Consider the following 14672-nt stretch of genomic DNA (forward strand, 5'->3'; position numbering starts at 1 on the left):
GCAAATATGTACATAAAATATGAAAGGTAAAAGTAGTAGTCTTGTGAGTGTTGAATCTTATCATATTATTGGAATATCACTACTTAAAAGTATAATTTTACTGTTGTAGTTGGTCAAAGTTGAGCACAATTTAACTATTTTATATATTGTTGGGTAGTTTAATGTTTAACAATGCATCATATTTTATTAGCTCATCATGTGTTTTATATGTAAAATCTTGTAAATGAAATGTAGTGGAGTATAAATATAGCAAGAAATGCTCAAGTAAAGTACTTCAGATTTGTACTGAATACAGGGTTTGAGTAAATGTACTAAGTTACAGTCCCAAACCCGAAAGTAAAAGTGAGGAAAAACAGCAAATTCCCAGAGTGGAATGGAATCAAATTTATATACTCATAACAGTATCAGACACAATTACTATAACTGAAAATGACAAGAACATAGTTACTGTATTGTACTGTAAAAAAAATATTGCAATTACAGTCCTCCAACTCTCTCTCCATAATTGGCCTCTATTGTTGTGCTCACCAGAGAGTAAACCTGAATCCTATTTATAGTGTTCAAGCTCTGATTTCTAAGTGATCTAACTGGCTACAGGTGTTTTCACAGGGGCATTCTGGGTGCAGTTGATTAGTAATTGAGTGTAGGTATTTCAATGACAGTTTAGCAAACAACACAACCAGGCTTTTAGTTTTAAATGATATGTCTAATGTAGAAAACTATGTTTAGTTAGTTGCAAAAAGTGTGTTTTAGTATTTCAAAGTTATTGTAAAGCAGCCAATGTGCTCATGGTTCAGCATACCTAGTCAATAGATAGGCTACAGTTAGTGGTTTCAACAATTGTGCCAGTATTTGTGGCTTGGCAATTGCAAAAAAATTGCAATAGATCTCCACAGCTGTTGTGTTCCAGCACAATGAGATTCTTTCAGTATGATACTATAACAATTGGAAACATCAGGCTGGTGTTGTTGTGTGGTTTGGCTGAGATATCACTGCTCTTGTTTAATGGGTTATTACACCATCTGCTGGTGGCGAGCTGCACTCATCTGACAGCAGATTCACAGGAGAGAGCTTTCCTCGTCTTCTAAATAAATTCATATAATTTTTTTTCTTCTTACTTCTACTGACAGCCAGTAGATCTTCATGATTAATTTCTTTAATAATTAATTAATTTGGTCTAGTAATATTTCTTCACCTTTAGCAAATTTTGTTTAGCCCAAAAAGATATTCACAATTTTATGTATTTTTTTAAGCAACATTTTGCAGGTTAACCACAACTGTAAAGCGCACCTGAAGTTCATTTCAGTTTATTCATGTTGGAGATAAAGAGAGACTAATTCTTGTCCAAAGCTTCCTGCACCAGCAGCTCAACCGCTGACTTTCTCTTTACAGATATCACAGGTGCAGATTACTTTGTATAAAAGCAGAGCTATTATGCTCCAGTATCAAACACATTTAAAATTGCTTTACTAAGTTGAATGTGTGCACAATGGAGCCTTGTTGGGAAAAAAAACATAACAGATTAGGAGCAAACACAATACTGATTAGCACATTGATGCTTTTGATTTAAATGTTTGACTTTGAAGAAGAAATGCAAATAGCAGTCACTTAAAGAGGACATATTAGGCTTTTTTTCCCTCTTTCCTTTTAGTGTGTTATATAGTTTTTGTTGCATGTAAAAGGTCTGCAAAGTTACAAAGCCCAAAGTCCACAGCAAACTCTCCCCCACAGAAACACTGCTCCTGAACTGCCTGAAACACCTCGCTTGAAGTCCTGCCTTTTCTTCTGTAATGTGGTGATGTCAACAAGTGATACATTTGCATAATACCGGCCAAGTGGCTAGTTTAGCACACCCTGAAACAAAGCTAGTTAGAGCGGAGCTCGAGCAGAGTCTGAAGAATTTGGTTCATTTGACCAATCACAACAGGTGCTGCAGAAGAGCCAGTATGAGGAAAGTAAAGCGGTTTTTGAACATTAAAGCATGTAAACATGTTCTAGTAGAAACCCAAGATACAAGTATGCACCTGAAAATAAGCATAGTAGGTCCTCTTTAATAAAAAAGCTCTGGCTTGTTGGACTGTTCATTAAGATTATAACCAGATATCAGTCCAACTGAGCATTTATGGTGAAAAAGTGTGGAGGTGCAAAATATGCCACACTTTTAAAGCATTATTGAAATATAAATATGCTCCTGGACCTCAATAAATCACAATTGTTAAAAAGGCCTCAGTGAGAGACTACAATGAACATCGTTTTAAGAATGATTGCATTTAGCCCTGGACAATAACAGAGAAAACTCCAGATGCATTCATAAAGAATTGGAAAATTAAACAACTTAGTCTTAATGGAAAAAAGTACAACTGCACCGATAAGACATCATTGATCTTTTAGATCCTTTTATTGCAGTAAAAACCTTCTTTTTTTTAAAGTACAAAATGATACAAAATGGTTAACAGGAAGAGCGGAGATTAAAATAGATATTTTTGACTGTCTGAGAAATAGTTATCAAAAATCCCTCGTTACAGTTTCAGTCTTCAGGGCTGGAGATATAATGACAGTAATATATGGATAAATATCTAAAGTTTTCATCATGGCTACAATTTATTTTGGAAAGTATCACAGAAATACTGCAAACAGACATTAGTGGATTGTGTAGAGGCCACTCTGAATGAATTGATTCTGCAGACAAAGCTCTGCTGAGTGTGATTTAGGGGCTCATTTCACCAAATCTGCTAAATGCAACCTGCGATTTGGACAAAATGTGACGCTGTCACCATCTGTGATCTGTGTGTAAGCATCACTCGCAGACTGCTTTTGTGAAACGGGCCCCAGTATGATGAAATTAGAAACATCTGACACGAGTAGCTACCAGAAAAATCCTCAGAACACTGAAAACATACAACAAAACTTATTTTGAACTTGATGTAAAACACTTGGGTGGAGATCCAAATATTACAGCAACAGTTTTACAAACATGCAGTAAATGTTTCTTCTGCATATTCAAACTTTGACATAATTTCCATAAAGAACACTTTACAGTAAATTATAACTGAGTTGTCAGTGGTGCAAACCAGCTTCACCACACTGACCGGTGAAATGAAGCTTTATTTACCTTTATTTAACCAGGTATATACGTTCTATAAGTTCAGCCAGGACGACTATTCTATCACATGCTGAGGCCTGTAGTTTATTTCTCATATTATATCCTGCCATTCACTCATAATTTCCTGCTCTCATAGTTTGGGGCTGTCAATCGTGTTATCAATATCACCAAAGACTTTCTGTCAAGACTTTATTTTCACACATCATTTGTTATAATAAACAATTATCTTTTAATTATTCACTCGTCCCTCCTGATTTAACCATTTTACTTCACAGTAACTTTAGAGTAAACTACGACACACAAAGAGCCTTAAAAAAAATATTTGGTTCACCACCACCAGTTTTAGTGGGCTAGTACATTCAATTCTGGGCAACAGCCGACGAAATCACATGGTGGCAACAGATGTTCAGATTCAAACAGTTGCTTCAACAAGTTAATGTTTTGAATTCAACAGTAGATAAAACCAGTAATTGCATATCCATGGATACCACAAGACATGGAAAATATGGGCAGCTATCAAATATTATTAGTGCATAATTATAAAACCAATTGTATTTGGAGTATTCTTTAAACCTTCACATACCATATAATACCGCAAATATGACATTTAAAAATAACACCTAAAATATGTTTACGTAACACAAAAACTTGACCGGGTTGCATTAAACTTATTTCTTAACATTCTTATCTTTAATCAAACATTCTTGTCATTGTTGTTTCTGCGTTGTATAATATAAGAATTTTCTTTTCTTTTAAACAGCTTCTGTGTCTCATAAAGTATTTTCAGTGAGCTGAAGAGAGGAAGGTGTCGAAAACAAGCCAGATAACAGCTAAGATACACTGCTTTATTACGAGGAGAAATACGGTTAAATAACTAATAAGTGGATTGTCAGACATACAGCTTGTTGCTAAAGCAAATATATGATTTTGAATTTCTCACTACACATGATGCGATGCACTATCTGATAAACTGATTTTAAAATGGGGTATAAAAGCATTATGATTCATGCTGCACGATTAAAAAGTTCATGGGAATTGTCTAAGCAGTGCACTAAAAGGAACCCAGGAATGGATTAAAGGATCATCCAGTCAACTTTGCAGTGTGTGTACTGCATGATAAAAACAGGTAGCTATAGATGTGGTTGATTTTCCTACAGGAAACCGCTCGGACAACGTTTTGAAGCCTGTATAGTCGGTATAGTCCTCTTGCTGTTTGATGAGGTGAAAATGTGCGTTTTTCTTTCGCACTTCTACCAAGGCTTATTGTGAGCCAATAAATAACAACATTGGTATCATGTGGTATCTCTGGATCGTAAGGGATCAAGTTGCCAGTTAGTGTGGGAATAATGGATAAATGGAGTTTGACACTGGTGTCTCCATCAGGCCGCAGAATACGTGAATATTAACCGTGGCAACAAGTGACAACTGACGTTAGCACATATTAGTGGTCTTAGCTTAATCGGCCGAACAACAATAACCCATAAAATTACAATTTGGCATATTTAAACAAAACCAACAGCCATAATCCTTACAATCTTAACTGATGTGTCACCGGTTTGATTGTCAAAATTAGAAAAATAACAGCTTCAATCCCTGAGGAGCTATGTTAGCATCTTAGAATTAGTGACAGTTGCGTCCAGTTACCTAGCGTTATAGTTCCCTCAAACAATGTATAACGAAGATGCACATTAAATGGGGATTTAGAAGAGGGCGGACAACTGAGAAATAATTTATACCCTGCACTACACCACTGCTTAGATGACAAGCTAAACGTTACCTAAAACTAGATAGCCATATCCTCAGATTACCATCGATAATGTTACATGAATCTTGAAACATCACCGCACAAAGTAACCTAAATCTATTGTAAAATGACTTCATTAATCTACCACGAAAGATTCATCACTTGACATGACTATCTGTCTGAGTCACTTGGTCCACTTAACCATAAAATATGCAGGTTGTGCAACGAACTGGCAACCACTTGTTGTGAAGGGAATGCAATGGAACGGGGGAGGGAGAGTGGGACATCTAGTGTCGGAATGTGATCAGTAGCACCTTTAAGTTGCATGAAATTCTTTCAGGAAGCAGAAAGTGATGAAACAAAACATACTGTAAGGAGAAAAAATGTCCAACAAAATGGTGAATCTTGAATCCTCCTGCAGAAGCATTCTTTTCGCGAGAGTTCGAGCCACCGAGAAGATGAACGTTTGTTGGGAGCAACACATTCATGATCTTTCAAACATTCAGTTATCTCCCACCAATATGTGACGCTGCCAAAGTGCTACAGCTTTCAAGATAGGATAATAAAATGCTTTAAAAAGACACTTAAAAGTACAAAATATTAGAAAATATTCCTATGCAAAATGGCTTTGCTGGTTGTATCCTCTCTATAAAGCCCTGCTGTGCATCTGGACTCCCAGCGTTAAGGAAATCTGGGTAGTCTGTAAACATGATGACACTTTGTCCTTCTGGTGAAGCCAAAATGTTTCCCTTCTGTGGTTGTTCCTGAAAGTGAATCGCCCCGTTACCGTTTCTAGTGTAAGATTTCATCTGTTGGCTCTGCATGAGGCATGTTTTACATGAACACTCACGATCTTAGGAAAGTGACCCATCAGAAGTGGCGACACATTTTGCTGTAGTTCCCTTTGATTGGATCATGAAACATCTTTGACATGAAGCTCTCTGGAAAGCCCGAGCAAGTTCTTCATGGTAACAAATGTATAAATGGGAGCTTTAAAACACCTTCGACTGCCTGCAGCATACAGCTGTCCAGTCAGGATTATTCCTTCTCCCAGATCATCCATCTTGAAGTTAACCAGCAGTCTGTCAGAGGGCAGGATCTCTGATAGTCCTGTACATCTGCAGCGACGTCACCTCCACATCCGGGACCTTGGTGTTCTGGGGGCGTCCTGTTGGGCTGTACCCAGCCGATCGTCCAATGGGACTAAAACCCATGTTGGTGCGACCCGTGTTGGCTAAACCTGAAGATCGCGACACAGCAGGACGCCGCAGGAACCGGCCAGATGTCACCAGGTCCCCGTAGCCCTGCGCGTGCGAGAAGGCGTAGCCTGAACGGCGGGAGCTGGTGCGGCGCATGCGGGTGCGTCGAGTCGGAGTGGGAAGTTTTGCTTTGGCCTGTCTCACCTTGAACATCACCTGAAAAGTTTGGGCAGATAGTGACAGAGTTAAAATGTTGGATAGAGGCACACTTATCCAAAGATGTGCTAGCCCTTTTTGTGATTCATTTAGTAAAATGCTGGGTCTACAAGAAGCCAGAAGTCTGAACACATACAACCCCCATCCCCCAAGATGTAAGTGTAGAGTAGTTCCATCTGTACCTTGTCATTGATGGTGGGGCAGAGCTGAATAAACAGGAAGCGGTAGGTAACCACAGGAAGGACACAAAGGATGGAGGTGAGAAGGATCGTCAGCCAAATGTTAGGCTGGTTCAGAGAGTTTCGAGCTGCTCCTGGACAAAACAACACACACACACATATACAAGGTTTGTATTTGTACACTTGTCTTCTCTTGACTTTAATACTTTAACCGTCATCACTCCATATACGTACAAGCACCAAAAAGGGGAAATAAAAACAAATTCATGTACAAGATTACAAACAAAAAGAAAAAAAAGGAGATCACTTGGGTTGGATACTGTTTGATTTTTTTTTAGATAAAATTGCAAAAATAACACCTACATTTTGATGTCAACACCAAAAGGATCCATTTTTGATACCTGACATGGAGGTAAATAATGTTTTTCAACAAAACCCCCTTTTTATTTTACAAAATAAACAAAACTTTTCGAAAGCACCAGTGTTCAAATTTGTCTCGACACAAGCTTCAAGAGTGTGAATAAAATACAGTCTAAATTCAAGAATTCTGTGGCACAGAGACATTTTGGTTGGTACCAATAAAGCTCTACCGTTTCAATGGGTCGAATGAGACTATCCCAAAAAAGGTTTGGTGCACACAGCAGCGATCTGGGCCAGTTTTGGTATTTAGTTTAGTTGTAAAACAGATATTTTGCCTGTGCAAATACACCTAACTCCATTTAGACACTGCATTTGGAAGTATAATTCAACCCATTTGAATTATGCTGTCACCTTTACTCTGGAAGAGCCTCATATAAAAGAATGAGCAAAGCTTTCCTTAGGAGCAGACCAACTCGCTAACCAACAGAAATGTGGAAACGTACACAAGAAGTCAATTGTTTGGCGAGTTTATGAGGTTACAACTCACCTATGAAAGGGAAGTTTGACGGCAACGTGAGAAACAATCCGTCACTGTACATGGTGAACGTGACAGCAAAGTACATGCCCAGACTGCCCAACACGAAGAAAGTGTTCACCGCTGTCCAGTAAGACATCTCCAACCCCAACTATAGACACGGAGAGAAAACAAAAAATATGTGTAATTCTTTTTATTCTTTAGTCTGACAAATGCAAAAGAGAGGATTAATGTTCCTGGTACCTGGATAGTGACGGCAAACAGCAGACATGTCTGGGTGGTGAGGGCGAAGGACTGGTAGTCGGCGACGTCCCTCCCGTCGTCCCTCACGGTGTCGTGCATGGCTGCGTAGGGGACGAAGAAGAGCACCAGGGAGCTGTAGATGCTGTGGAGGGCACACTTGAAGAAGGCCTTCTTGCTGAAGTACAGGTTGAGTTGACCGGGAACATAGAGTTGAGGATGCTGGAAACTCCACACAGCGTTCACATCCTGACGAGTAGGCAGAGACAAAGATATCAAGCCCTGCACAAAGCGGCGCACAGCGCAGCCCAAATGGCCATTGCTAGTTTCAGACTGACTCAGTTGTTAATTTTCACGCCAAGCGTTGTGTAAGTAGAAAATGTACTTGCGCCCATGGCCGTGTCAGGCGCAATGTTGTCGCATTGCTATCTTTAGTCAGCAAAAGACCATTGCACCATTGACCAACAAAAACCTGGTCTAAAGTCTGGCAAAGTATTTTCCTACTATTTAAAGGGCACATTATTCAGATAGTAAGATGCGCCTACATAGGCGGTTTCACAGTGGACATTTTGAGCGTCAAACACTTTCCTTGTTTCCAGCTCATGTGATCTAAACATTTCCAATATCTCCAGAGTGTGTAAAGTCCAAAAGTCAAAATATATTGAAAAAAAGATGTAATCATGTACAAAATTCCCATGTTTTAATCAGACGAAATATTCTGCTTCAGTCCATATTTGCTGCCGTTTAGCCTTTCAAAAAAAAGTTTTCACTGCAGAAAACCGCTCACTTCTCTAATTTGCTGAATGCGCCAGGTGCACTTGGCTTTTATAGGGAATGGGAGATGACACTCTGATTGACACCCCTTTGCAGGTTGCGCCTTACTTTGTGCCCAGATTATGCGCTGTTTAACTAGCAAAAGTGGAGTTGGACACGCCCTAAATGCACTTGCACCGTGCACTTTGGACCATGCGCTATAGATCATTTGAATCCTGTGTATTTGTGTTTTCTGCTCTGTCAGCTTTGTATAAAAGGTGTTCATACGAAGTTTATTTTGCATACACACATCAAATATTTACCTGATCGAACAGACTCATTCCTAGTACAGGTAGTGCTGTGTACACCAGATTGTAGAGTGTTATGAACCATTCATCGTACACCGTCTGAAAAGCAAAAGCAGAAAATCCTTTAATGACATCTTAATTCTTAAATACCAGTGGTGGAAGAAGTACTCAGATCCTTTTACTTAATTAAAGTACCAGTACAACAATATAAAAATACTCCCCGACAAGTAAAAGTCCTGCATTTAATATCCTACTTAAGTAGTAATTATATCAGGAATGTGATCAGCAAAATGTACTTTAAGTATCAAAAGTAAAAGTACTTGTTCTGCAGTACTGATATATTATTATATATAACATTATTGGATTGTTAATACAGATGCATCAATGTGTCAACAACATTTTACTGTTGTAGCTGCTCAAAGTGGAGCTATTTTTAATTACTTTATATACAGTTACTGTATAAGTCTGGCTTCTTGACTTGAAATCTTTTTTTATGATGTTTGTATATAAAAAAAAGACTTTACAACTAAGACTTTGTCTATTTTTTATTATGTGAAATTCAAAAACAATACACCTCTATTTGTAACTGTGTTGTTCTATATTTTCCTAAATACTATCCCTTTAGACTTTCCAAAAACAGTTTGGGAAGCTGATTCGTAAGTCTGGTGTTGTGCTCAATGATCAGTGTTTCTAAATAACTAAATAAGGAAATTAAATAAAATTCAATCCAATTATAAGGCTAGCCTATTTCTATTCTTCTTTCTTCTAACCCTCATTCACAGTCCTTCCTTCTCCTCCTCCATCTTCCTTCACTCTCTCACCAGCGCAGAGAAGCCGCAGAAGAAGGCGAACCAGAAGTGGACAAAGGTGAAGGTGAAGTTCTTGTAGAAGAAGTAGCGCAGGAACTTGCACATACGCAGGTAGGACCAGCGGCCGTGCACCAACAGGAGGCGCTCCAGGAAACGGAACTGGGCGAAGGAGTAGTCGCTGGACAGCACCGCCTGCATGCCCTCCTGACCTGAGATGCCCACGCCTATATGAGCCGCTGGGAGGACAACGAGAAGAAGAAGAAAAGAGTGTCTGAATTTCTCTGTATCCCAAAACAGCCACAATAAAAAGAAGCGTATATATTTGCTATTTTTGAAGAATATTTCAGTTGCCTTTTTTCTGGTTTCAGGCGACCACAGATTATATCCTACAACTTTAGTAGTAGTATTGTATGCGGCCTCACACGAGCAGCTTTTTTTCTGAGCGCTCTGCCTTTTCTTGCTCTAATTTTGTGTATTTTCTTTGTTATAAACACTTGCTGTGTTTTATCTCTTAATCCTCCTATGCAGATTTCTTCCGTAAGACAAAAAACATCTTTAACTTCCACTCATAAAGCTGCTCTGTTGCCCCGCTGATACCTTTGATCATGCTGACGTCGTTGGCTCCATCTCCTATAGCCAGAGTGACCGCCTGCTTGTACTTCTTGACCAGCTCGACCACCTGCGCCTTCTGCAGAGGAGTGACCCTGCAGCAGATCACTGCTTTACACATACACGCCGCCTTCAGGAACTCCAGCTCCATGCTGCGATCCAGGGCGTACGCCTGAGGGAACATGGAGGGAAATAGGGAAGTGGTGAAAGGCAGGAATTATACAAGATTGATAACAAAGCAAATGAAAATGCAGGCACTAACGGCGCCTTCATAAGGTTGATTTGACAAAGGTTGGGTTACTTTTGAACACCTGATGATCCCTCTAAGTAATAAGCAAGACAAGTCACAGAGGACAGTTACAGCATGTGTTGTAATTAGGAAACTTCTCATGGCGTACCAGGCTGTGTCCGTTGATGACCAGGCCGTACTCTCCATTTGCCACCTCGTCTGCGATCCCTTTCACTCCTTCACCCAGAGTCCTTTCTGTCAGAAACACTGAATCCTCCGCTGGTTTCATGCAGGACAGTGCATTTCTGAAAATAAAAAAAATAAAATGAATGCATGGAAACATTTCATAAATCAGTTTAGTTCCTCATGTTGAGTCTAGACGTCCTCTGACCTCAGTTCCTCTCTGACATCCTCAGGTGAGTTGCCCGAGACGACGAAGACCTCGTTCATCTCCTCCCGCAGTAAGTTACACGAGTACCCGATGTTTTCTGCAGTTTCTGCAACACAAATAATAAACATCAGTAAGCAGATGATAAACACAGTTATGAAGTGCAGAACAAAAATAAAAGTCATCTAAATATTACATTTGTTACACAGATTTGGTGCTGCATCTTGGTAAACATTTTTTATTCACTCGAGAATTGATAAAAATGATCAATAATCCCTCCAAAATACCACATTAAGACACCCAGACCTTGAGGAACACCATAGAAAAAGCCATGCTGTGATTTGGTTTCAAAAACTTTGGTATTAAAAAATGTGGTCAGTACAAGATCATAAGGTCTCATAATTCAAACCCATATAATCATTCATATAAATACAAAACCTTCTGATTATTGATTACTAAAGATGACAATGAATTACTGTGCACAACAAAACTTTCTCAGGCTTGTCTCCTCAATCCAAAACATTTATACAACATGTTATAAATTAAATGTGCTCATCATATTGGAGGTTGTGTACCTTGCTTGTCACCAGTCAAAACCCAGATTTTGATGTCAGCTTTGGACAGCTGCTCGATAGTCTGAGGTACTCCGTCTTGTAACTTGTCTTCGATGGCTGATGCTCCAAGCAGCTGGATACACACACATTCAGATACATAATCAACATGCAAATGAATAAAAATCCAGTCACAGTACATTAAGCTTTACTGAAGCATGAGTTCATTTTCCTACCAGCAGGTCCTTCTCTATCTCCTCGTACAGCTCGTCCAGTTTGTCCTCTCGGTCGTCCAGCGCGATGCTGGCCTCATAGTGGCGCTGCTTCCACTGGTTGAAATACTCCTCATCCAGATCCTTATAGGCCAGCGCCAGAGTCCGCAGGCCCTCCCCTGCAAACTCCTGCAGATCAGCATGTACACATTTATATGGATGAACACTGCACATGTAGATTCACACGTATACATACAACACACACATCCTGGAAGGACCAGCACACACACAAGTTCATGGCACTGGAGGTTATAAACAGAAGTCAAACTCAGCTGACCCAATAAACTCCAGACAAGCAGGAGATAATCGGTTGTTTATCTTTTCTACAACATAAACTGAACAAGAAAGAAAAAGAAATAAAGGGAGAGGAAAGGCAGATTCAATTATTTATGCTTCCAGGACAGCAAGAGGTTTTTGTCCTCTGTGGACTTCATCCAACTTTATGTTTGCAGCTGGATGGAGCACATGCATGTGATCTTGAATTGAACTTTGTCTCTATAAACACACACAAACACACTTGACACATGATGACGAAAGAACCAACACACAGGCAAGTAGAGACAAACATCCAGCAAAAAGGCACGAGAAGCATAAGAAGGATTCAGATAAAGTATGAGAATCACATCATAGAAGAAATGAAATGACAAATATTACTGACATTAAGGTGCTCTGTAGTGACGTCCATCAGTTTGCTGCAGGACTGATGCAGCCTCTCGTAAATGATTGTGTCTGCACCTTTACAGTAGAGAGACAGCTTCCCCTCTGGACTCCGAACTGTGCACAGAAATATACACATAAATGTAAAAACAAATTTAAATAAATAAATAATAATAAAAATAATAATATAAATAAATAAATAAACAAAAGGATAATTTAATAGAAGAGTAGATAGGGGACATAATACAAATATTAATTAATTAATTAATTAATTAAAACAGAAATATCAATTTATGTCTAATTTTATCAATTAATTAAGGCCTACATTTATTTTTAATATTATTTTTGGTCAATTTAATGGCATATAGTAATTTATCGAGTCATTTATTTATTTATTTATTATTTCGGGAGGTTCCGTCCTTCATAAAGAACAAATCTGTGTTTTGATTTCAAGACAAGAAAAAAGGCGGTGACCTCAATTATGACTCAAAAATACAGTTAAATTCTTTAGTGACAGCAGTCTATATTAGAAATCCTACTAAATAGGAACCTTTATTCCCAACAATCTGTTTTCAGATGATTATATACCTATGACGGACATCCTCTTGCGGACGTTGTTGAAATCCAGGATGGCCAGGAGTTCATAGCTGCGCTGCTTTCCCATTTCCATGATGGAAACGCTGTCTGGTGTACGTGAGCGGAAGACAAATCCAAAGTTTCTGGCTGCCGTTACCAGCGCTCCCTCATCTGGAGACTGGGCCTGGTAGAAAAGCTCACCTGAAGGAGCAAAAAGGTACATTTTTATCAGTGGAGGAAGAGGAATTGCTTTCAGGTTTATGTAAAGCTGGTCATTTCTGATCACTTTCTTCTTTTTTTTCAAAACAATATTTGCACTAATCTATAAAAGAACAGAGGCTGTGTTTCACTTGCTCACACAGACACACTTAAACCCTCCTCACCTTCTTTCTTCTCCTCGGCCATGACGGTGTGGCAGAGGGCCAGCAGCCTGAAGAAGGCTTGGACCTCTGGGTTCTCCAGCTTCACCGCCTCCACCAGGGCGTGGTCGTGGAACATGAAGCGGGGGTCAGCCAGCGGGTTGAAGGAGAAGTCCACCTTGTCTGTATGCTGTTGAGAGAGAGGGGGAGTTAGGGTAGGTAGATGGAGGATGCATCTTTAGATCTGGTTTAATCCAATGAAATCAAGCCTAGTCTACAGGATGTAACTCTCGTGACAAGATAATTGGCAACCACTCAGTTATTTCTCGACAAGCCCCCCCACAAGCCCGTTTTTTGGTTAAGTAACTGTAGTGTTGATTAAACCCACTGGTTCTTAGATGATAAAGTAACACTGTTGTAAACACACTAACAAATGACCTAATTTGCCATTTAGGTATAAGGATTGCTGAATTTACAACTCACCTGAGTGATCTCTAGCCTTTGACCTTGGTAGTCATACACATCCCCTGAGAAGAGCAGAAAGAATAGATGAAACTCATGAGTTACAAAACACAAATGAACCAGTTACATGATGAATACAGAAGCAGCTCACAACAAACACACAATGAGAAATTAATGACTCACTGCTTTTTGTTGTCAGGATACAACAAAAAGCATGCATGCATTATTTCTAGTTTACCCATTTTTCATGCTATTTTTTGGGGTAAGAAACCCCAAGATGCCCATTGTCTCTGTTTGGATCTTAAAAGAAACTCCTAGTCTCTTCAGACGTACTGAGATTCACAGAACCGGAAACCAACCTAACTACAGAAAACAGCTTCAGAGCTACGGATTAATGTCTTGAATCTTACCATAAGATTTTCCATTGATGGTGCACTTGTTGAAGGTCATGATATTCTGGGTGAGCGTCCCCGTTTTGTCACTGAAGACGTACTTGATCTGGCCGAGCTCCTCGTTCAGCGTGGTGGTGCGAGCCTCGGCGGGGGTGTCTTTCCGTGAGTAGTACATCTTCCTGTCCCAGTCGATGTAGAAGCTGTTCCCCAGCCGAATGAACTCCACACTGCCGAAAGATGTAGGTACAGGAATTGAGAAGAAGCAGATATAATCTTGTTATGTTATGTTGCTCTGTTTATTTTGTTACCTGACATAGAGAGAGATGGGCACCACGGTGTTGAGGATGATGACGTAGGACCAGAATGTGAGGAAGGCGGAGAAGGCAGCATCGTTGCCATCTTGTCTGGGCAGGAAGACCATGAACTTTGAGCCTTCGTTCATCTCCCAGAGGTAGTTTCCTATCGCCAGGATGGTGCACATGAAGGCCAGGAAACCAAAAATCTGCATGGAAAGTTTTGGACAGAATTCAGAGGTCAAAGGATGGTCTAAGGGTCAAAAAGGTGAGCTAATACTTTATACTGTAGAAGTAGAAATATGTGGAAAACAAAAAACTAACCAAACCAAATTAAACAAAAGGTTCGTGCTAATAATTAATGTTGTGTAGTGTGAACTAGGCATAAGTGGAATGCAGCCATCATTAATGTTATTACACACGTCAAAATGTCTGCTG

At 39.5% G+C, this 14672-nt stretch overlaps 1 protein-coding gene across 3 annotated transcripts in view; it reads right to left on the reverse strand.

Moving 5' to 3' along the window:
* Positions 1–2371: 2371 nt before the first annotated feature.
* Positions 2372–14672, reverse strand: part of LOC119492417 (phospholipid-transporting ATPase ID-like) — a 42184-nt gene continuing 29883 nt past the window's right edge. For all 3 annotated transcript variants that reach the window (XM_037776853.1, XM_037776854.1, XM_037776855.1), the window contains 17 exons: positions 14250–14443; positions 13960–14168; positions 13571–13614; positions 13112–13277; positions 12741–12929; positions 12154–12269; positions 11460–11624; positions 11248–11359; positions 10676–10781; positions 10454–10589; positions 10044–10227; positions 9459–9682; positions 8653–8736; positions 7580–7825; positions 7349–7487; positions 6445–6575; positions 2372–6262 (listed from right to left, as the gene is read on the reverse strand). In XM_037776853.1, coding sequence (XP_037632781.1) covers positions 5933–6262; positions 6445–6575; positions 7349–7487; positions 7580–7825; positions 8653–8736; positions 9459–9682; positions 10044–10227; positions 10454–10589; positions 10676–10781; positions 11248–11359; positions 11460–11624; positions 12154–12269; positions 12741–12929; positions 13112–13277; positions 13571–13614; positions 13960–14168; positions 14250–14443 — 2775 coding nt within the window. In that variant the 3' untranslated portion in view covers positions 2372–5932. The remainder of the gene's footprint in view (positions 6263–6444; positions 6576–7348; positions 7488–7579; positions 7826–8652; positions 8737–9458; positions 9683–10043; positions 10228–10453; positions 10590–10675; positions 10782–11247; positions 11360–11459; positions 11625–12153; positions 12270–12740; positions 12930–13111; positions 13278–13570; positions 13615–13959; positions 14169–14249; positions 14444–14672) is intronic.

This window comes from Sebastes umbrosus, chromosome 8 (genome assembly GCF_015220745.1).
Source record: "Sebastes umbrosus isolate fSebUmb1 chromosome 8, fSebUmb1.pri, whole genome shotgun sequence".
NCBI lineage: Eukaryota > Metazoa > Chordata > Actinopteri > Perciformes > Sebastidae > Sebastes > Sebastes umbrosus.